The 24,219-nt window shown below is 31.1% G+C and overlaps 3 protein-coding genes across 3 annotated transcripts; 1 reads left to right on the top strand and 2 right to left on the bottom strand.

Annotated features, from left to right (window-relative positions):
- Nucleotides 1–209: 209 nt before the first annotated feature.
- On the top strand, nt 210–4,214 carry LOC145184738 (uncharacterized). The gene is made up of 8 exons (XM_090093440.1): nt 210–412; nt 545–736; nt 1,422–1,480; nt 1,848–2,241; nt 2,377–2,610; nt 2,739–3,041; nt 3,160–3,402; nt 3,583–4,214. Exons 1-8 carry the CDS (start codon nt 298–300, stop codon nt 3,873–3,875), a joined length of 1,833 nt encoding a protein of 610 aa, XP_089949566.1. The 5' UTR covers nt 210–297; the 3' UTR covers nt 3,876–4,214.
- Nucleotides 4,215–5,860: 1,646 nt separating this feature from the next.
- On the bottom strand, nt 5,861–11,560 carry LOC145184407 (diacylglycerol kinase epsilon-like). The gene is made up of 9 exons (XM_090093439.1): nt 10,936–11,560; nt 9,675–9,820; nt 8,852–8,995; nt 8,496–8,644; nt 7,845–7,899; nt 7,161–7,274; nt 6,721–6,923; nt 6,424–6,535; nt 5,861–6,257 (listed from the first exon to the last, which is right to left on the bottom strand). Exons 1-9 carry the CDS (start codon nt 11,513–11,515, stop codon nt 6,126–6,128), a joined length of 1,635 nt encoding a protein of 544 aa, XP_089949565.1. The 5' UTR covers nt 11,516–11,560; the 3' UTR covers nt 5,861–6,125.
- A 3,358-nt stretch (nt 11,561–14,918) lies between these two features.
- On the bottom strand, nt 14,919–20,230 carry LOC145184404 (heat shock 70 kDa protein). Its single transcript, XM_080060069.2, has 4 exons — nt 17,280–20,230; nt 17,088–17,161; nt 15,399–16,895; nt 14,919–15,232 (listed from the first exon to the last, which is right to left on the bottom strand). Exons 1-4 carry the CDS (start codon nt 17,482–17,484, stop codon nt 15,044–15,046), a joined length of 1,965 nt encoding a protein of 654 aa, XP_079916195.2. The 5' UTR covers nt 17,485–20,230; the 3' UTR covers nt 14,919–15,043.
- Between the last annotated feature and the right edge of the window lie 3,989 nt (nt 20,231–24,219).

The raw sequence follows: 24,219 nt of genomic DNA, 5'->3' as shown, positions 1-24,219 counted from the left end.
TTTTTAATATTAGAAATTACAATTATGTTACTTTCTTTTTTTTTTTTTTTTTTTTTTTGGGGGGGGGGGGGGATTTGAGAAAAACATGGGAAACTCTAATTTCGTTTGGTATTCAAAAAAAAACTACGTAAACTGTGAAACAAATCTTAAAACAAATATTAATTTAGCAACTTCTCAGAAAACAAATATTAATTTAGCAACTTCTAAGAAAAAATTTGATACCTGTGAACGAATTTTATCATATTATCGCGATAACTGAGGACGGATATTGTTAAATAAATTAGTAAACTTTTCAAGATGTCAATTGCAAACGCAGTTTTAATTTTTGTTCTTGGGCTAGTTTTGATTCTTAACGTAGTTTTGGTGGTTCGTGATAGAGAAAATGCAAAAGAAATTCTTATTCTTAAATCAGGTAATATTCGCCCGAAGTGATTTAAATTGGACATCGAGACTTTTAGAATTTTTATATTCACTTTGATGGTATGTAAAGTCTATGAGCGAACAACCATTCTTATGCAAATATTCTTTTATCTTTTTCTAACAGCACAAGATGCCATCCAAAATAAAATCAGTTTTCATGACAACCTTCGATCTAAAAGACAGGTATTCCAAAACGAAGGAGCAGAGACAGTAATTTTAAGGAAATATACTAATCATTCATTGGTAGAGAGAATTACTTTTTTGTTACCGGAAGCTATTAAGTTGATGCCGGCTGGTTTTTTATGCACATGTGGTTGTGAGTGAGATATTTTTGTAATGTATTTCTTGCTTAAAGAACTTGATTAGAGTATTTATAGACATCTATTCTTTTAAAAAAAATTCTAAAAGGTTTTATTTGTTATCAGAAAGCTTTACGGAATTTATGAAGCCTTTCAGGTTCCAAACAAAACGGGCGTAACATGTAACTGCATAGTTCAAAATGAGGAATTTTTTTTAAAACTTCAGTTAAGTCAGCTGTCTCATAACTGTCTCATAACTGTCTCATAAAATACAACCAGAAAAAATACAACCAGAAAAAATACAACCAGAAAAAATACAACCAGAAAAAATACAACCAGAAAAAATACAACCAGAAAAAATACAACCAGAAAAAATACAACCAGAAAAAATACAACCAGAAAAAATACAACCAGAAAAAATACAACCAGAAAAAATACAACCAGAAAAAATACAACCAGAAAAAATACAACCAGAAAAAATACAACCAGAAAAAATACAACCAGAAAAAGTGATAATGACAAAAACGTTTTTTAAAGAAACTTTATTTAAATGTCAACAGTAGATAATAGTAAAATTCTTACTGAATATCGCTCATTTCTTTCTTTCTTTTTTTCTTGTAATGAACTTGAATTATAATTATTTTTTCTTTTTCTTTCTAAATAAATCTTTTTTTTAAAAAAAAAACCTTACATTTATTACAGATAATTCTCTTCACCAGAACAAAGCAGTGAACGCATTTACACAAAAACAAGCAAAATATGTAAGCGTTTAAAAAATATGTAAGCGTTAAAAGGCCTCCTATTTATGAGTAATAAATATTTATGTTTATAATGACTAATAATTGTTTACAACTACAGACGTTACAATTACAAATGTTACAGCTACAACTGTTACAACTACAAATATTACAACTACAATCGTTACAACTACATTTTAATTGCTTTTTTTTATTTGTTTTTGGTTTTTTCCTTTACTTACTTTATTGTTTAATTTTTATCTCTTTAATTTTTATATATACTTTTGTTAGCAACAAAGTAAGAACTTCAAAGTTTTTATTGATTCAAAGTTAATTTGAATCAATAAAAAGATTAAACTGTAAATGAAGCTTTAAAATAATTGTTTTTAAGGATGATAGTCAAAGGACCAAAAGCCTAAAAGGCGCGAAAGGAGAAAGAGGACCAAAAGGTGATGCTGGACTTCAAGGTCTGAAAGGAAAAAGAGGGGAGAGAGGTTTTAGTCTTATTGAACCGCAGTTGAAATTTACTGATTTGAACAAAACTGCCGGCATTTCTGAAAATAAAACTCTGATGTGCAAATTTTTTGGAAGCCCTATCCCCTTCGTAGAATGGACGGTGAAAGGAAATAACCATCTTGTGAAAACCGAAGTTTTTGAGAAACTTTCTGAGGTTGAAAGTTACTTAACAATCAGTGACATCTCTTTCAAAAATAGCGGAAACGTGACATGTCGCGCAAAGAATATTTTGGGTCAAGTTGAAAAGAGTGGTTTCATTGACGTCCAAAGTATTTTTCTTTAATATTTTGTAAAGCTTTTAAAAAACTGAAATTACAAAGTTTATACCATTAATGAAGTTTTACGGAAAAATATTTCTCTAATAATAATTCTAATTTAAAAAGACAATTTTAATTTCCAACAAGTTAAGCCAGCAGTTTCACTGTCATCGACGCTTTTCTACGTTGATTTGGGATCAAATTCATATTTTCCAAAATGTGTCGTTGTTAGCAATCCAGCTGCCAAAATTGTATGGAAAAGCGTTTTTGGAAAACTTTCAGAAACTCGATCAATTCAATCAGGAGATGGTGATTTTACTATAATGGAAGTCGGAGTGGAAGACGAGGGTTATTATGTTTGCACTGCAGAAAATCATTTAGGTAAATTTGTTAAAACTAATTTCGGTAGGTTTAACGATTTTTGCCACTGCATAAGTGTCTGAATACTTCTTTGAATATAATCAAATAAAGTTTTAAAAAGATATCTATTTTATCTTTCTTTTTTTTAGGAGCAGACTCAAGATCAGTTCAGTTGAAAACAAAACCATTGAAAATTTCTTACGGGCCGCCATCTCAGATGGTTGTATTTAGCTATCCCCAAACACTCTCGTGCGTTGTATTTGGCAGAACCGAAAAAATGTCTGGAAAATGGCGATCGTTATATTTTGGGCGAACTATTGACCATGCTGCAATAAAGTCAAAAAATCTCTTCAATATCACAATACAAGTAAAAGAAAGTGGTATATACTCATGCGAGTTTACTGATGGTGTATCTACTGTTGAAAGGGTTACCGTGATAAGAAACTTTACTTGTAAGGCAATTCTATTTCTTATATATTCTATACTATTTATATTTTAAACACAGCATTCATTTCCCAATTATTAACACACTGCAGTTTGTTTAACATTTTGTATGATTAATACTTATAGTATCTTCCAACATTCTCACATCAATAGAATCAAAACAGCAAATTTATAGTTGGTTGAAAGAAAAGAATGTCCCGACCAATAGTGTTGGTCAGTGCACAAATACCCATTCAAATCATTACAATATTAACACCCGTTGGTGGTGGAACATGATACAACCATGTTATTATAAGAGAAACACTTTGCTTGTTGTAAAAGTCAGTGGTGGTTGGGTTGTTGGTGGGTTTACAGATATTACGTGGGCGAGTAAGTGCGAATAAAATTTCCGTAATTCATTATAATATAGAAAATATTTATAAAAGATAATTGATAAGAATAATGGATTTGCTAAATGAATAATAATTATGATCAGTAATCCAATCATTTTAAATATTTTTATCAGAACAAAATTAAGAAACTGATTTTTTAAAAAGTATATATGCTCAGGTGTACAAAATGGTGCAATAAAGAGCAATACTACTTTCGTATTTACAACATATGATGATAACAAATTAAAAACCAAACCATTGGATAGTATGCAACAGCTTTGTTTTAAAAGAAATGATTTTGGAACGACCTTTCCTTGCTTCGGCGCTCAACAGTTTTTTATTTCATTTGATGAACAAAAACGAAGAATTTTAACAAGGAAAAGTTCTTTACCATCCATTCAAAGCACTCTTCTACTTGGTTCAACAATTTTTGCTTCAATTGAAGGCATAGAAATATTTTATTTTAAGTGAGAACCACACCCTTTACTGAAAAGTTCAAGTTTGAAAATCTTTATTCTTTTATATATGTAAATTTCATCCAAACTTATAAAATAATTGTTGTAGTTTATGAATTACTTTTTTTTTGTGCAGGACAAGTTTTATTAGAACTTTTTTTACACGATTTTTTAACTTTCCTTTCTTTAAAGAAACTTTTACACTGTGTATGTTTCTATGTATGTTTTTACACTATGCATGTTTCTTTACCATATTTTTTATAAAACCTATGTTATTTTATTATACTCTTACAAAAACCTTCGTAGGTTATTTTATTTTTTACAGTTATACAAAGAAATGCAATAAATCATAAAACAAGTTTTCTGTAATATGTCTCTGATTATTACATTTGATTACCATACTTATCTTGTATCTTGTCTACAAGTTGAGAGAATTTAATTAACAAGTTATTATTCAATTTAATAAGTATTTGTTAGTGATTCGGAAAAACCTATACTATAAAAATGAATGTCTGTCCGCCAGTTTATTTGTTTGTTCTTTACGCAAGTTCACACCTGTGGACCAATCTGCACCAAATTTTACGCTTGAGGGTATTTTCACCCAGGGAAGGTTTTACATCAGTTTCCTACCACCTCTGACCTGGATTCAGATGCTTATGGCCTGAATCAAGTTCTAGCCCCCTCCGACCACGATGAAAGTGAAGTGAGGGAATTGGTCCAAATGAGCAAAAATTTTACACATAGGAGTAACTTCACAACCTTAATTCAATAGTGACATCACTTTCCTGATCATGGACACCCCTAACTCAGTAGCCCAGCCCTGTGGGACCACAAAATTTGGAACAACAAAAAAGAAACATTTAAACAAAAAATTGCATATCTTCAAAAACAAAAAGAGACATATTTTTGAATAAACAGATCTCCATAAAATGTCCCATTTTACTAATATATATTTAAAAAAACAGAATATATATACTAATATATATAAAAACAGAAAACTATAATGAAAAGAAGTAGAAAAATAAACTAAAACAAAAGTTTTTAGTAGTTAAACTTATTTAGGAAGTATTGGAAGATAAAAGTGAGTTAATATCAAGGAAGATCCATTTTCATGTTGGAACTCGATAAAAAAAAAATGCCAACGCTAGCGAACTTGGAAAGAGTTCACATTCAAGCTCAACCACAACTGAGCGGTAGTTTAAAATGTCAAAATACAAAAGAATAAAAAGTATATTATTCTTCTCTTAATATCATTTTTTAAATTTAATTACTACGTAATTATTAGTTAATTATTTTTGTTTTTTTTTCGCGAAATTTTTATTACTGACAATATTTTACTTCTTTATGCTTTTATTGATTAATCAAGGATGGTTAATCCTGTTAATGGGACAAGTGGATGTTTCCATTTTAATATAAAACACTCGGCACGGCACTGTTACGCTAGTCTTGGATTGGCTTTTAATGAAACTTGTCGTGACACAGGAATGACTTGGTCCTTAAAGACATCAGAGATAAATGATGACACACATACATATCAAGATGTTATATATATAAGTTAAGTGTGCAGGCATCCTTTGAGTCGCTCAAGCCTGGGAATGCCTCACCTGTAGAGAACATTTTTGAGCATAAAAAAAAAAAAAAAAGGAATAATCAGATGTAAAGCAGATTTGTCTTTTCATGCATTTTACATTTAAATTCAAATACATGAATTTCTAGTAACACTTGGTACAAAACTCATAAAAAACTTTAAAAAAATTAAAAAGTTTTTAATAATTGAAAAATACCTAAACTTTGCGATGACTCAAAACGAAACAAAGAAATTTCAAATTAACACTTTGCACCAAATTGAGTAAAAGTTAAACAAATAAAAACAAAATACAATCCTTTGAAACAAATTTTTGTATTTACCATTTTTTTATTTGAAACCTTGAGAATTTTGGTTGTTGTTTCTATAAGACATCTTAGAAAATCAAATCAAAAATTATTCGACACAACTTCGAAGCGTTTAAAAATCCCTTTATAAATAAATACATATATATCTTTATATTGTAAAATAAAAAAATGAAAACAATAAATAGTTTTTCTGTTTAAAATGTAAAGAAAAAAACGCCAAAAATATGTCATTCTGTGCGTCGTTTAAGAAATGAAAAAGATACGTTTTTAATGAAAGTGGCAACGAAAAGATTTACCCACCACTTAACAGATATAAATTTGTAAAATGGGAGACCAGCCCAGCAAAGGGCTGTAGATGTTTATCACTACAAAGTTAAATTACTTTCTGAAGCATATGAGCTTGAGCATGGTAAACCACATTAACGACGCACGGGGCTTGTTCCCATGGTTCTCCGTCAACTTGCATAGGCACATTGCGCGCTTCTTTAGTTTTGTGTATTGTGATCTAAAAATATATTGATTTTATTTAACAGTTTTTGAAGGACAAATTCGGAAAGATTGTGATCTCTTCTCTATAAGCTGCTCTTGTTTCTCTACCTCAAACCAAGAAGAAAAGAAAATACTCACAAGTCATTAAGCTTAAAAACCTCACTCAAAAACTATTAAGCTACCTTAACATGCTTTGCTCTTCCCAATTTGACCGGACTTGAGAGATTTACTTGTAACTTTGCAATGTGCAATGAAGAATACAAGCCTGCTACCTCCAAATATCCATCATTAAATCTGTTTGTAAAATTGAACAGAAACAAAAGAACAGTCACTGGTGTTATTCATAAATGTAAAAATACCTTAAAAATTAAATGCAACTGAAAGAAAATCTGTAGAAAATATCAAAACTTAGAAAATCATTTTCTAAGTAACTTGAACGTTTTGTCATGATTTTTTTAAATTTATGTTTGTATTCTTACTCTGAGCGCATTTCAGTGTTGGCATTGTCAATGGCATCCCAAATTTGGCAACCACCACACCAACTGTTTATATTTAAAACAACAACTCCTTCTAGTTGTGGTAGATCTATCTTGACACCATCTAACTCCAATTCTATACGTTTGTGAAGGTTTTTACACTCTGCTTCAAGGACATCTCGTGAGCCATAAATGAAATACATAAGCTGAAAAGAAAAGATTTAGGTTTCCTGAAACTTAAGAGTTTAAAAATTAAAAACCTTTTAAACTTAAGAAACTTCTTCAGAAGAAAAACATTAAATTACAAATTTGTTAACAAAAGAATTTTCTTTATTGTTTTTCTTTAAACTAACTTGGCAACTTTGTAACATTCAAATTGAAATAAAAAAAATATATATTTAATATGATTGAATACTTTTTGAGTTATTCATAATGGCTTTTACCTTGTTTATAATTCTACTTGTAAAAAGAAAAGGCTGATATTCTCGATGCCGGTGAAAGTTTAATGTAACTTGTGCATCACAGCCTACTGAAACATAGCTATTCATATATAAGACCTAAAATGAAGTAAAAAAGAGTAAATAGATAAATGAAATCAAGAATCAATGCATTAGTTTGATAGCTAGCAAGATTCAAAATTTAGATAATGTGACACATTTAGGTGAAAAAAAATACTGACTTCACTGTGAACTGCTTTTTATTTCATAAGTACTTAAAACACTGCAATTAAATCATTAATATGGAATGATGATTGATTTGCAAAATTTAATTACAAATATTAATGATGCAACTAATTTTGAGGGATTTTGTCAGTACTTTTTCCACACTATGTACAGCGGTGGCCAAAAGTCTTGGAACAAAACATTTAACGACCAAAAAAATTTATTTTTGATCTAAAGTATAAATTTTGAAGGTTTGAGGTATATTTTTAAAGAGAATGTTGTTTAAAAAAATACTTACAACTTATTTATTTTTTTATTTATTTTACTGTTATCGTTTATTATTTTTAGTATAAAAATTTATCATAACATAAAATATGTTGTTCCAAGACTTTTGGCCACCACTGTATGTCTAAAACTATAAACATTTACTAAAATTTAAGAGAATGGAAAATAACAATTACATACTTTAGTTGGTAGTTTTTCACCAAAGTAACCCAAATTTTTTATGCTTACATGCCATCTAATTCAGAAAAATTTTACAAATGATAGATTCCTTTCACTAAACTTAAATTTTTAGAATACATATATTTATTATAGTCTGTTAATGGGACCCTGATGCGTAAAAACAATTAGATATCTGTTTTATAAAGACCATACCTCTTTATTGTTCTTAAAACTCTTATGATAAACAATAAATTTGATAATTATTCAGTAGTGTTTTGAATTTCAGAGCACTTTTCAAAGATTCACATTACTCAGTTGTGAAACTATAATTTTCATTAAGATTGCACTAAAGCTGAATTTTTTTTAATTTTTCAAAAGCAAAAAATATCTGGGAGAAAATAATTGGAAGATTTTATAAAGAATGAAAATCCATACAAACTATAAAAATTCTTAGATTTGATCAGTGGAAATAAACATCGCTCTGTATGCTGTAAAAAACTTAACAGTAAGATAAATACATAAAAGATAATACATAAGAAAAACAACTTTATGCATTCAAATATTTTTTATCTGTTACTCATTTGTTGTTGTTTTTACACCTCAGGATCTTTTATTATTCTAAAAGAATTCACACAAAAAAATGCAGAAACTTATCAATGGCAAAATTTTTACCTATCAAATTGAACAACTTTTGCTTCTTCAAAGTCTTTTAACAATTCCTCTATCTCATGCTCATCACCCACATATTTCAGTCCCCAACCCATTACCCGAGCAAGGTCATTACCAGTACCCATTGGATGTATTCCAACTTGTGGCTTTGTCTTAAAAAAAATAACTTTTAATTTAAAATTTCTTAAACTATTTATTTTTTGACAGTTTTTTAATATATATATATATATATATATATATATATATATATATATATATATATATATATATATATATATATATATATATATATATATATATATATATATATATATATATATATTTAAAAAAATAAAAATAAAAAAATAAAAAAGACCCACTGGAAGATCAATTTTGTCAATGGTATTAAGTATCCAACCAACTGTCCCATCACCTCCACAGACAAGTATTCTACACTGTATATCAGGCAGAAGACGACAAAACTCAAGACCAGTCTCTGGTGATGTTTCTGAAAGATCAATCACCTGAAAAAGTTTGTTAATATTGATTTTAAAAAATAATATTAAAAAATACAAAATATAATATACAAGAAATATATTATAAAATAAATTTATATATTATAAATGAATTACTATAAATGCATTATTATAAATAAATGCAATATCATAAATGCATTAATAAAAAACAAACACATTAATTATATAATATTTTAGCAAGGATACATGAAAAACTACACATGTGAAAACAGTGAAGGGAATGGGAAGAAACTAACAAAAAGCACAAACTTTTTGAAATTTGTGATCTTATATTTATCATTTGAATTTCAAAAATTTAAAAAAATCTAATTTATTATTTGAATTTTAATATTGATTTGACCCCTTGAACAACAAATCTAAAATTTAATTAGCAGCAACCATAATTTTTAAATGATCAGCATTAAAATTATATTAAATACTTTTAAATATTGAAGGAACCACACATTGAGAAACAAAATTTAGATCAGAATTTTCTATTTACTAACACTGTGGTACTAATAGTCTTTATTTAATTGGTGCATAAACAATTTTCTCCAGCATTGTGGTATCCATCGTGCTTAAGCAAACTTGTTGAACATGTCAAATAAAACAATTGATGTCTACAAAATTTTTTTAAAAAGATCTAAATTTTTTTTTAAAATATGATTTTCTATAAATTTATTTATACCTGAGCTGGATTAAGAATGCCTCTGAAAGCCTGCAACAACTTATAACCTTCATTACTACCACTTTTTGGGTTTACAAACACCAAGATAGGCCTCCATTTTTTAAAGTTTGGCTTTTTCACCTCTTTTATTACAACATTTCTGCGTCCTAGAAAAAATTGTTATATATATATATATATATATATATATATATATATATATATATATATATATATATATATATATATATATATATATATATATATATATATATATATATTGTTGTATATAGATTTATGGATATTTAAATAAATATGCAGATGTATTTTTTTTAAATCACAAGATTACAAATCAAACAGAAATGAATTGAAAACTTAGTGTAGGCACACATTAACTATATTACATAGATAATTTTTAAATTTAAATTATGACATCATAAAGAATTTTTAGATGCAAACAGAGATTAAAAAAACCCCACACAATTAGTAAATAATACCCAATATGGACACAAATACCAATAAATGTTTAACTGTGATCAGTTAAATAAATTTCATGCTTCTAAAGAGTGAAAAGTTTAAGGCAACAAGTTTTATTGCTTTTAAAGTCCTAAAACTTAAAGTTTTTAAATTTTAGAATTAGTATTTTTTCATTATTCTACATTTTGCTAAATGTTTTATTCATGGAAATATACTTTTTGCTGTATATTAGCATAAAAAGAAATTTACTTATTTTAAATGTAAAAATCACTTGGCTTTAATGTTTTCTAATAAACCAAATAGCTAGACTAGCTATTTTGATATCCTCTATTATTAGTCTCTAAAGCTTAGTTAGATATTCATGAAGCTTTCATGCATGTAGTAATTAAACAGTTTGCCTCTCAGAAGATTCACACAAAAAAAACTAATTTTAATATTATATTTAATAATAGCTTCATAACCTACCTTGTGTTAATGACAACAGCTATGTCATTAACACAATGTAGGTTGTGAAGCTATTATTAAATATAATATTAAAATTAGTTTTTTTTTTTTTAAATCTGCCTTAAAAAAACATATTTTATCATTGTATTTATCATTTTATTAAAAAGTCACAAGATTGAAAATGCTTGAGGCATGAACCACAAATAGAATTGACAATCAAAGGAGTATTTAACAAACTAGTTGGATACATTAAGTTATACTGTTTAGGAGAGAGATATGCACGGTATATTCATGTCAAACATGGAGAAAAATGAATTAAAGAACACTGAGTATTAAGTAAACATACAATAATAAGAGCACCTACCTCTCCAACCAATTGTTTTTAATGTGACACAATATGGTGGTAAAATAATTTCTTGTCTCGCACCAAATGTACACTCTGCATCCATTTTGGCATAGCACTGACCTTCATGAACAGTTTTATGACACCAAACACATCTGTAGTCACATAAACGTGGTTCGACACCACACGATTGATTGCAAACAGAGCATATACTACAAAGAGTTAAATTCCCCTTGATCCAGTGATGCCGCATAAACATGTTTGATCTTGATAAACTTGTTACCTTACAAGCCAATTTCTTATTTCCGTCCCCTTCACATTCATCGTGAACAGATATCCAGCAAACATCACAAAATACACCTCTAACTAGAGAGAATTCACAAATATTGCAGAAGGTTGGTTTACTTAAAAAGTCTGAATGAACCCAATGATGACCTTTGCCAGTATCACGAACACGAAACTCTTTATGGCGATTTTTACGTCGATTAGAAAGTTTAGTAATTATAACGCATAAGAGTATAAAAAATATGGAAATAAAAATTATTTGCTTCGGTTGCTCGAGCCATTCCAAGAATGTTGTGTCATCTTCTGCGGACTTCATGCTTTTTTACAACTTAAATCTTTTTTTTACAACTTGAAGTGGCGCAAACTCCCCCACTCACAATTTCTCTGCGGAGGTCGGAACTTATGTAATCATCTTTTTTCGATTGATAAATATTATTCCGCCTCACGATGTTACTTTATTCTTACAATAAAATTTTTTATTCTCTTTTATTTTATCTTTTTTATACAGCTAAAATAGGTGCTTCATATTTTGCTTGAACATAGTTTGTTGTTTGTTTGATTTTTTGATAATGAAGAATGGGAATATTGATGCTTTTTTTAAGTAAATGCTTCTTAGTATCTTGGCATTAACTGCAAGATAAAATATTTCATTAAAAATCCAAATAAAGTAACTGAAGTTGAAATGAGATTTTTGAATTTCAGCGCATTTTTTAAGGTTGATTTATGTAATTTAAAATTTTCATTATGCATTCTAAACATTTTGAAGTCAAGTAACATATCTTTTAAAAATTTAGACTTTAAAGCTACAAATTCAGTTATTTTTCTTTTAAGGAAAAAATAATTTAAGGTTAATTTTTATACTTTTTTTTTACTTTATAGGGAATTTTTTTACACTATATCAATATAAAAATTGAGAAAAACTCAACATTATGAAAGAGAAAGTCTATAATTGAGGAAAAATTGAACCACTTAAATTTTTGATAACAATTAAGATATTAAGAAAATCAAGATAAACCAATCAAAAATAAAATAAAAGCTAATCTTCTTAGAAATTAGATATGTTAAAAAAATATGCGCTGAGTTTCATCGATCTTCACTGAAGTCAATCTTGCATTTCTTTAATTGATTTTACTTTTAGGCCTCATCGGTTTTTTTTAGTTTTTTTTTTAGCATCTCAAACGTACTTAGACCCTGGCCTTTAACACTTTCGTTGCCAACTACGAGTATACTCGTAGTAAGTTGGCGTCATTTATTTGCCAACTACGAGTATACTCGTAGGGCATTTTTTTGTCAGTTATATTCAGAATAAAAAATACTATAGAACTATTTCAGATTAAAAATATTTTTTTTTATTGAAATGTTAATATCTAGCCTTGGCAATGAGAATGAAACCATGCAAAACAGCCTCGGCAAAAATTTATAATTGCAGACATTATGGCTCGGCAAAGAAATAATGCATAGTTTAAAATAGCTCGGCAGCGAACGCGTTAACTCTCGGAATGTTGAATCTTTTGGGTTTATTATTTTTTTTGCGCGTTAACAAGATGGTGCTATAACACATTTTTCAAATTTCGTTAGAGTCTTTTTATGAAGTGTATCAATATTTAATACGTTTGAAGTGTATTTAATGACTTAGCATTTTGTCTTCGTTAAAAAAAGAAGCCCTAGGAGACGAAAGTGTTGTCTGCTACTCTGACGCTTAATATATAACTTCATCGCTTCGTAAAATCTTCTTACCATTCTTGTTCTAGTGTACCGTCTAGTGTACCGTTTGGCGGAAAAGATGACTTTGATTTGTACACTAAATAACCCTTAACTATTGCAATTACATCTGCAAATGTTATACCGAATCTCCAATCAGCTAATTTGATTAGTACTTAAAGCAAGAACAAACTCAAACGCTATACTTAGCACGGTTGCTGTACCTATACCATGTGATTTGACTTCATTGTGCAAACGCTTGTAAAGAGTTGTTTTTGGTATTTTGTATGTCTCTGAAGTATTTTACTGAATAATATTTCGCTTGTTTTAAATTGCTTCATTATAAGTTGAAAATACAAAAAATATTTACGTATTTTAAATCTATCAACGTATAAATATGGTTTTTTGTTTTCAGCTATTTCCTTGTTAATATGCAAAATTTTTGCACAATAATGACATTCAACTAATAATTTTTAAATTGATACAGTGTATCGGTCTGACTTAGACAAAAATTACCCTAGCGGAAACTTTGGTTCTTGTCTGAAGATGGAAAAAGAATCGTCAAGAAAAGTCTTTCTGAAATGCTTGTCTATAATGACGTTATTCTTACTAAGCAAACAAGAAACGCAGTTCAATGTTAATGTTATATTTACCAAATTGCAAAAAAGAAATGCAAAAAAGCAGGTATAGGAAAGAAAATAGTTTAAGAACAAAATTTAAGTAATTGAACAAAGTGGCTTATTTGGAGCTTTGGCAGTATTTTAATTTTATTTTTAGTAAAAGCAACTTACTTTTATTAATCCTGATGCTCAATATATAAGTAATTTAATGAGCATCAGGATTCATAAAGTTTGTAAAAAAACTACTTTGCATCGATTGTTAACGAAACTCTGTTTATATATACATATATATAAAAAAAAAAAAAAAAAAAAAAAGCTTAAGATTCAATCCAGGAAATGTCTTGGTGTGCTTTTCAAATGTAAATAGAACCGTCATTTTGACTTTGACAATCGAGGGGAAGAGGGAGGGGGTGACTTTGGCCACTATTTGTAATTTTGTTTCCCTACAAACTATACTTCTCTTCCTATTGAACTTGAGACCAATTACAAATTACCTAATGTAGCTTTTTTTAATATTTACTGACTGCAATGGAAGAAGAATATTAATTGAAGGGAAACGAAATTACAAATAATGGCCAACGGACTACTGACATTTTGAAATGCCAGCAGTCTGAATAGGAGACTGATCACTAACTAAAGGAGACAGATCACTAACAAAAAGACCTAAACAAAAATCAAAGGAATAATTAGCAAAGGTGATAAAAAACAAACCATGAAAGTAAATCATGCTGTATTTGGAGGACCCATTATGACATAAAAGCTAAAAAAACTGAATAATGCGGTTGTAGATAATTATTTAAGATAGATTGATTTTCATAAAATTTGCAGAAGTTTCGAAATGAGATAAAAAGTGGGTCTTTGCTTTAAAGCCTAAAGAAAAAAAACCAAAATAATGCAATAGTGCCTGGGTCTCGACTCCAGAGGAAAATGAAGGAGCTGGCAAGGAGATGTCTCGTTTATACGTTTCGATTCTAAAGGAAAGTAGAGGAAGAAGTAACAAGTACAAGTCTCGTTTACACATGCATGCTGTAAAATGAAACTGATTTTGACGCTCAAGTAGAATCCTATCTGAAATTTTTCAGAGATGTTAGTTTCTAGGAGAAACTTTTTCTTCGTAAATTTTTTAGTAATTTACACCAAACTATGATGTGGTGGTGTCTTGTGGTGGAATCTTCGGGTTGTAGAACGTTTTTGGCACGCATTTCGCAGAGCAACTTTATTTGAGGAAGGAAAACTTATTTTCCGTCAAGTATAGTTGTTACCTGATCCTCAGAGCAAGCAAGATTAAGGCTTCCACAAGAGTTGATATTAAAACAAAATTTTATGGAGCCACTTCAAAATTATTTGTAGTAGCTTCTTCGAAAGACGTGCAAATTGGTTCAATTCATAAGACTCAGCTCATAAAAATTAGTTATCTGTACTAAATACAAAAATGTACATGCGTGTAAAAATATCAACATATTTACAATGTATATAGTTTCAAAAATAATTGCCTATCAGATCTATTAAAGTTCTATCAAATCTCAATCGACTTCTTCAATCGTTGGTCCACCAGAACTAGCCTTGTGTGAGCCGCCGCCAGGCATACCTCCGGGCATTCCACCTGGCATGCCTCCAGGCGCACCGCCAGCTTGATAGAGTTTCGTAATGATAGGGTTGCACACTTTTTCAAGCTCTTTTTGTTTGTGCTCGAACTCGTCCTTTTCCGCAGTCTAAAAAAATAGAACAAGTAATAACAAATATGACGCTCGTTACTCCCTTCAATCGCATTTTCGTTCTTTCAAAAAGTAAAAAAAAAACCTCTCTCATTTTAGGATTAAGAAGTATTAAGTAGGTAATCGTAAGAAGTGACTTGTAAGAAGTGACCACAAAGCTTACCTGATTTCGATCTAGCCATTCCACAGTTTCGTTGCACTTCTTGAGGATTGTTTTTTTATCTTCGTCGCTAATCTTGTCCTTTACTTTTTCGTCCTCGACGGTTTGTTTCATGTTGTAGCAGTAGCTTTCCAAACCGTTCTTCGCTTGCACCTTGTCTCGTTGAAGGTCGTCGTCAGCTTTGTATTTTTCCGCCTCTTGAACCATTCTCTCGATGTCTTCTTTGGAAAGGCGCCCTTTGTCGTTGGTAATGGTTATTTTGTTTTCTTTTCCCGTACTCTTGTCCAGTGCGGAAACGTTCAAAATGCCATTAGCATCCACGTCAAATGTAACTTCAATTTGAGGAACACCTCTTGGGGCAGGTGGAATTCCAGAAAGTTCGAACTTGCCCAGCAGGTTATTGTGGGCTGTCATGCTTCTCTCGCCTTCAAACACTTGGATCAGCACTCCGGGTTGATTGTCTGCATAGGTGGAGAATATTTGCGAGTATTTTGTCGGAACCGTAGTGTTTCTCTTGATCAACGGAGTGAATACGCCTCCAGCAGTCTCGATTCCGAGTGACAGAGGGGCGACGTCAAGAAGCAGAAGGTCCTGAACTGCCTCGTGCTTATCCCCAGCTAAGATGGCAGCTTGAACTGCAGCGCCGTATGCCACGGCTTCGTCTGGGTTGATAGACTTGTTAAGCTCTTTTCCGTTGAAGAACTCTTGAAGAAGGCTCTGCACTTTTGGAATGCGAGTGGAGCCACCGACCAAAACCACTTCATGGATATCGGACTTGGAAAAGTTTTGTCCGCTGCTGTTTTTCCCTGCGTCTCTAATGGCGTCTGCAACAGGGGTGAGAGTGCCTCTGAACAGATCGATGCACAGCTCTTCAAAACGTGCCCGTGTAATTGACGTGTAGAAGTCGATACCGTCGAAGAGCGAATCGATCTCCACGCTCGCCTGTGTACTTGCTGAAAGTGTTCTCTTGGCTCGCTCGCATGCGGTCCTCAGACGTCTAACAGCTCGTTTGTTGCCAGAAATGTCTTTCTTATGCTTTCTCTTGAATTCCTCAACAAAATGGTTGACAAGACGGTTATCGAAATCTTCACCGCCGAGATGAGTGTCGCCAGCAGTCGATTTTACTTCGAATATGCCGTCTTCGATGGCCAGTATGGAAACATCAAAAGTACCACCTCCCAAATCGAATATGAGCACGTTCTTTTCAGTACCGACTTTCTTATCCAGGCCATAGGCAATAGCAGCTGCAGTCGGCTCGTTTATGATGCGCAGCACGTTTAATCCAGCTATAACTCCCGCATCTTTAGTTGCTTGACGTTGCGAATCATTAAAGTATGCGGGGACGGTTATCACGACATCTTGAACCTTCTTTCCAAGATATGCATCTGCTATTTCTTTCATCTTCAACAAGACCATGGACGATATCTCCTCTGGGTAAAACGACTTGGTTTCTCCTTTGAATTCCACTTGTATCTTGGGTCTAGATCCCTCGTCTATAACCTGTAAAAGAAATTTCTAAGCTACTGCATGCGTTCTAAGCCAACTTTATCACTGCCAGCAAAAAAGGAATGCATGCACAACAAAACACTCACGATGCTTGTTGTCATCATGCATCTTGGCAATGCAGTTAGTGTTTGGTGTGTTTACACAACACTATAAACAAAGTCAAAAAAAAAAAAAAAAAAAGCTTACTGTAAAAGGCCAATGCTTTCTATCTGAAGTGACAGACGAGTCGTTGAACTTTCGCCCAATCAGTCGCTTTGCATCTAAAAAGAGAACCCCATTTTTTCAGCATGCGTTTTCACAATTGGAAACTTCTGTTTCCCAAATATTACACCTATTTTCTTAACGAAATGTTGAGACAAGACTCTTTACAAGGCTTACCGAATACTGTGTTCGAAGGATTCATAGCCACTTGATTCTTGGCAGCATCTCCAATCAATCTTTCGGTGTCAGTGAATGCAACGTAGCTAGGAGTGGTACGGTTTCCTTGCTCGTTAGCAATAATCTCGACTTTACCATGTTGGAAAACACCAACGCAAGAGTAAGTCGTTCCAAGATCGATTCCAATCGCTGGAGCTTTAGACATTTTTTTTTTTAGCAAATTACACTTAGCTTCTACTTTTTTTCTATTAGAGTTCTAGTCACTACGTCCAGATGTTGATTTGTTTATAATCACACTACAGTCCTCATTTATACCGTTTGAGTTGAAGTCGTATGAAAATGGACGGGGGGACAACGTACGTTTATTTTAACGTTCAAAAAACTATTAACTTAACAACTTTTCAAATTTAATAATAATTATGCAAAATACACATAATAACACAAAGAAAGTGTATTAAAAACATATTACTTGTGTTTTTGAATGCTAAATGTGATTATTGTAGTGTAAAGTACTTTCCCTGTATACAAAAACGTTCTAGACTTTTCCAGTTTTCTGTCGAATTAGCTAGTAATTTTAACATTGAATTAGCTAGTAACTGTCGAATTAGCTAGTAACTTTTACATTGAGCACATGTAACGTCCTCTTTGTTTTGGTTCAGTTACGAAAGTCAATATCTTACTAATTCCTCGAATCCGCTCAAGAACGAGTCGCAATCAGGCTCTCAAATCAAATAACAGCGAGCTCCTAAACGTTTACTACACATGTCCATTGCGTATCTGAGTAGTGATAAGTCAGTCTGCTGTAAAATCTTCACAGGGAGTTTAGGCCTGCAAAAGATATTGGGTCTGCAGGTAACTACTCAGTGTAAAACACCAGAGAAGAAGTTTTTCGTAAATGTAAGACTTAATAGAGCTTCGTCTGGTTATAAACGAGACACGTGTTAACAATAACAAGAGATAATTATCAGAAAATATTTGGTTCTGAAACTAGTGCGCTCTTCTTTTGTACTGAAAGTTTTTTAGTAGAAAACATATAAGAAATAGATACAGGTCGAACATTAGTTTTAACCTACTCTTCTGTGTGTGCCAATCTGATACTTTTAAAAAATGCATCAGTTGCCTCAAATTTCTGGTCTATTAGATGTCGATGTAACTAGACAGTAACTGCACAAGTTTAAAATAACTAGGAACCAAACAGTTTGCTAAGGACTACATTAATCTAATAAAATGCTACAGCACTACTAACATTAAATTCGTTTCATTGAACTTTATATCAGAGAGTTGCCTTTGATTTTCTACAATTCAATGTCTTGACTGAAACAAACAATTAAGGAAAAAGGCATTCAAGTCAAAGGTAGGCTGTCAATATTGTATTGTGAAACTGAAAAACAGCCAGCTAACAAATACAGCAGAAGACCCACAGTTGTCCACTTATGCTTCTATTTTTTTCTACCAATTCAATGCTGCTCTACAATACTAAGAATATTGAGTGCCCTTTAAAAATTTGGCCTACAAAAATTTGTCCTGAGGGAAACAAAGTTGATGAAAAATGAAAGTAGCCATTTTGTGATGATCTATGAAAACGATTGGCAGTTAAAACTGAATCTCTTAAGAGAACTTTAAACGGAGAGTCTGACACCTACTTTTCACAAGTACCGTACCAAATTCTCTACTGATCTACAGAGATTCATCTCACTACACAGTATTTAGTCGGTTTTTGAATTTAGGCCATATGTGTCTAAAATCTCACTTCTGCTTAGTGCATAGTGAGGTGCTATTCACTGGTATTCAACAAAACACAGTTCTCTGAATGCAAAACAGTTATGATCAGAATGAAGAGTTAAAGTAGTAACAAATGAATGGGTTTTTCTTTTTTTTTTTTTTTTTTTCTTCTTTCTTTCTCAAAAAGAACCAATAAGCTTAAAAGTGTTTTATCCGACACAATCCAGTAAAAGTTAAAAAAACCGTTGAAATAAAATGTTGTTGTCATTTTGAAACCTGTTTTAACTTTTCCTTGTTTAAGTTTAGCCAATAAGTTCTAATTTGCTATAGATGTTGTAGAGAGCTTATAGCAAATTAGAAGAAGTGACTGAAATGCCGAGTGAAACACAGAGGTATAAATTGCTCCAGTATCCCATTTGTATGAAGATACCAAATCTTTACCAAAACAGGCAGCTTCAACTATCATCAGAAGTTTCAAAGCTTGTTTCAACAAGCTTTGAAGCTTATGTTAATCAGAGAATTGCTTGTGATTTTCTAAAAATCAATGTCTTGCTTCAAAATTATAATCGCGTTATTACTGCAAACGATTTTAGGAGCTCAAATTTGGTTTCCTCACATCACGAAAATGTTGAGAAATAAAAAGTACCTACAGAGTAGAGTAGCAAAAGCTAGAAAATCGAAAAAAGGATGCATAATAGTTTTATCCTCAACAAATAACATAATGATGTCAATTTAACTTTAACAAATGTCTTTAGGGCCATTAGAAAACATTTTACTAGGTATGGGCGCCTTTGGCGTCCAGAGGCGTTTCAACAGTTTCAAAATGAAGGCTCTATATATTTTGTCCCATTCTAATCTCAAAACTTGCTTAAGATTACCGACTCTAGGATTAGATGTTCTGTTGGTTTAGTGCTCCAATTTTCCTCAAATTGCATAGTTCAGAGAGTTCATGTCAGGACTAAATATTTTAAGTAGCCCATCCTGTTTGATGCCCAATAAAGTTATTGCATAGAAAATGCTATTTTCTAATCATTTCTTGTCTTAACTAGAATTAGTATTAGAACTTACCTAGTATTAGAAATACCACACTGTATTAAATTCATGTTTAATACAGTGTGGTATTTTCATTTATAATGTTAGTTACTACAATGCTTTTTTAAATAATGTTCATTATTTATAAAATGTTACTAAGTTTGCGCGTACAATGTAAATAATGCGACTTCCAATATGAACCTGTGCATATTTTTTGAAATATAGGTGCGCACGGTGCATAGGAACATGCTCTAAGACCTTGCAATACATCCCCAGAATTTTTTTTTTTTTTTTTTTTTTTTTTTATCTTTAGAAAACATTTCCTCATTCAAAAAATGTAAACGACAACTTTTTTAGTGGGAGCCTGGGGAGAAATTGCATAATTTAGGGGAGTGCCCAGGAATTTTGTTGTTCAAGATAGGTAACTAAGAGGCATGGGGCGTACTCAAACTTCTAGTATGTTGATACTGGTGTCAAATGAGGATGACTTGCAAAAAATTAGGGTAATGGGAGCTAAACCAACACCGCCCCGACCCCTAGCTGCCTCCTTCCTAGAACTACGTCTCCTTTAATCGCAAAGTTTTTTTTTGTTCTATCATAAACTAGATCGAAATTCATCGACAGATTTCAAATTTCATCAAAAAATTTCTTTTCGTTTAAGATCTATAACCATGCAAAGCTTAAAATTACCCCCTGAAATAACTTTAAATGGTCTTAACTTTTAAACGAAAAAATTTTTTTGATGTAATTTGAAATCTGTCAATGAGTTTTGATCTAGTTAAATATAAAACAAGCAAAAAAATGAAAAGGGATTTTAGGAATCTAACGCCACAAAATCATGCCCATGCCTCTGTATTTTGATTTTCAGAAATGTTTGTGATAGATTTATTAATTTTTTTTTAATGTTTGTAATAAGGTTTGTTTTGTTCATTGAAATTTACAGTTATATAATTTTCATTACTTTCTGTTTACATTTTTATTGAAATTAAAACAAAGCAAAGTAACCTTTTTTTATTAACAATTAGTAAAAGCTACCTGTTGCTAATTGTTAACAGTTGCATAATAATTCCTCACACGCGTTGACATACGAGCTGAAAGCAAGTTTGTGGTCATTTTATTGACATTTGATTGATATGACCTATATATCATGCTAATATTATCAATCCATATCAGAAGTATTTATTTGAAGCATTCATTTAAAATGCCTAAACATGCAAAAGAACAGTGATTTTGTTAAAAAATTTTGCATTTGCTGTTTCAGGAAAGACAAGGATTTAAGATCAATAAATAATGCTGAAACAACTTATTTAAATCTAAATAAGAAGAAAAATGACTAATCAAACCTTATTAAAAGTATATTCTGAAAAGATTATTCAGCGGATAACTTTGACCTTCCTACCATGGTTTGCTCGAAATGCAGAAAAAAGCTTCAGGGACTGATCATTACTTCACTATGCGGCCGTGAAGGTAATTATAGCTATATTGATGTTTAATTTGCTTTAGTTAAACTTTAGTTTTGTTATTTTAGCTATTATTGTTGCTATACATATGCTATACAATTTAGACCTAAATATCAGAGTTATCAGAGGGAGAAAATGTGAATGTTTAATTTGTGAAAACGGGCGCAAATCAAAAATGGAAAAAATCTTTGCCCCTATGGTTGAATGAGTGTTGGGAAAGCTTGTTTATCAAGGCGCTGAAGATGTTTCAAATAAACCTGCAGATAAACTAATTTGTTAAGATTGCTATGCCCAAGTGGGACAAGGAATTCAACATCCCTGTACGAAGTTAGAAAGACAAAAGAGTTTGACTTCCATTGTAAAGTCATCATCCCTAACAACGCAAGGAAAAGTTCTATCTAGTTCTATAGAAGATTTCAGCACAAATGACTCAGGGAACAACTTAGCTTTGAAAACCTTTGGTCCAAAGCAACTAACTGTCTCTTTCGGAGAGAGTGAGGTTAAGAAACCTTTCTTTTCTTTAGATAAATTGAACAAACTTCAATTAAAACTACATGCCAGGTAAGTTTTTGTTGCTTAAAAATACTTTTAAAAAAAAGTTTGTTATGAGCTTAAAGCTAACTTTTGTAATAACTTCATTATGATTTCTAAGTAATCGTAACATAATTGAAATTGCACAATTTCTGAGAAGTGACGGAAAGTGTGGAATCTGGTTTCAATATTAAACTGATTGAGAACAACGAAATGATTGGAAAATTATTCAATTGTGATAAACTCCCATCGCTATTAGAATTAGATGAAAGCGAAGAGGTATATAAACTATTACCAAATAAAATATTTGTTGATAGCTAGATTGAAATTTGTATCATTCATTTTGATTTTTTATGGATGTATAGTTGGTAGAAAAAGATACTGCTATTGTATATTGCAACGACATCTAAGAGCTTGTAGCAATAGTACTTCATCACAGAAGTCAAGGAATAAATGATGGTGGTATCAAATTAAGTGTAGATTGAGGGCAGGGATTCCTTAAAGTTACAGTCAATAACCTTAAAACCAGTTAAAAAATCATAAAATTCCAGAGAAACTAAGCAAGTGTGACGGATATGTGTGGAAAGATTTTAAAGATTCAAGCGTCTACAAAACTATTATGCCAAAACTATTAAGGCCATTTTTCCTTCATTGAACGAAAAATACAATAACTTGAGGTTAATTTTGGATAAGTTAAACATTTTATCCGTAGATTACACAGTATCTGAAGATCGAAAGGTTTTTTAAATGGTTGGAAAACAAACTGCAACATCAAAGCACCCTTGTCCGTATTGGATGAAGTCATCTCTTGACTTTCAAAAAGCTGATCACTATACTCTAGAATCTTTGTGTAGATTGTACTACCAATCGGTGGCTGATGGTGCAGACTTTAAAAAAGCAAAAAAGTAAACAAATGTTGTTAATCCCCCTTTATTAACAGGTTATAAAAACAAAAAAATACTAGAACTTGTAAATATTCCTGGTCTACATATATTGCTAGGTGTTGTAGACAAAATTTTAAAAGAGATTGAAAAAAATTTGTTTGAAAACAATCAATGTAGGTTACAGTATCTTTGTTAACCAGTATCTGACTAAGTAAAAACATCTGCAGAGTGTCCTTCCAAGGGCAGCATCGTTTGGAAGGCAATTCTTGCAATGAATTGCTTTAAAACATTGACAGCTTTGAACTATTTTTTCAGGAGTCTAGTCTTGGAGTTTCCGCTGCCAGATACATTAAGGTACTCAGAGATTTAGAAAAATAGTCCATGATTGTTTTGGAAAATCATTAAGCTCCACATATGTTAAAGATTTAGAGGAGTTCTGTTCGAGATATAAAAATCTAAGGGCTACAATTCCTTTGAAGGTAGACATAGTTAAGCAACATATTATCAAATTCATCGACTTGAAAGGTTGAGTCTTCGGTATGATAAATAACTTTTTAATTTGATAAAAAATAATTTATAATCTTAGTAATTAAATAATCTATTTCAACTGTTGAATCGTGAAATTTGAATAAATTATGACGAATATTTATTAAATAAACTTGCATTTCTTTTTTACTTCTTATTTTCTATAGGCTTAGGTTACTAGACCGAACAAGCTCTTGAATCTACTAATCAGGATTTCAATCAGTTTTGGTGAATGAGAAAAGTCGGAGAGCACACCCCAAGCTATATAGAGGCGCTAAAAAACGCGGTTTTTGCTTACAACTACAACCACTTTTAAAGTAGCTTTCTATTGGGCGGAAATTAGTTTGTAAAATGTAAAATAATAAACCTTCCATGAACAAACGTCTAGTATGACTTTGAAAAGTAAAATATCAATCATAATCTAACCATAAAGATCAGAAAAAATTTTTTTTCACTGTAATTAATAATTGTAGCAAACCCTTTTCGACCACTTATAACACCCCCTAGGGTAGGATACCTAAAATCCCTTTTCATTTTTTTGCTTGTTTTATATTTAACTAGATCAAAACTCATTGACAGATTTCAAATTACATCAAAAAAATTTTTTCGTTTAAAAGTTAAGACCATTTAAAGTTATTTCAGGGGGTAATTTTAAGCTTTGCATGGTTATAGATCTTAAACGAAAAGAAATTTTTTGATGAAATTTGAAATCTGTCGATGAATTTCGATCTAGTTTATGATAGAACAAAAAAAAACTTTGCGATTAAAGGAGACGTAGTTCTAGGA

The sequence above is a fragment of the Hydra viridissima genome, unplaced genomic scaffold (assembly GCF_058129835.1).
Source record: "Hydra viridissima isolate aposymbiotic clone 2 unplaced genomic scaffold, HvirCarnegie_v1 scaffold_7, whole genome shotgun sequence".
Lineage (NCBI taxonomy): Eukaryota > Metazoa > Cnidaria > Hydrozoa > Anthoathecata > Hydridae > Hydra > Hydra viridissima.
The sequence above is the reverse complement of the archived record's forward strand: the minus strand, read 5'-3'. Positions and strand labels throughout refer to the sequence as shown.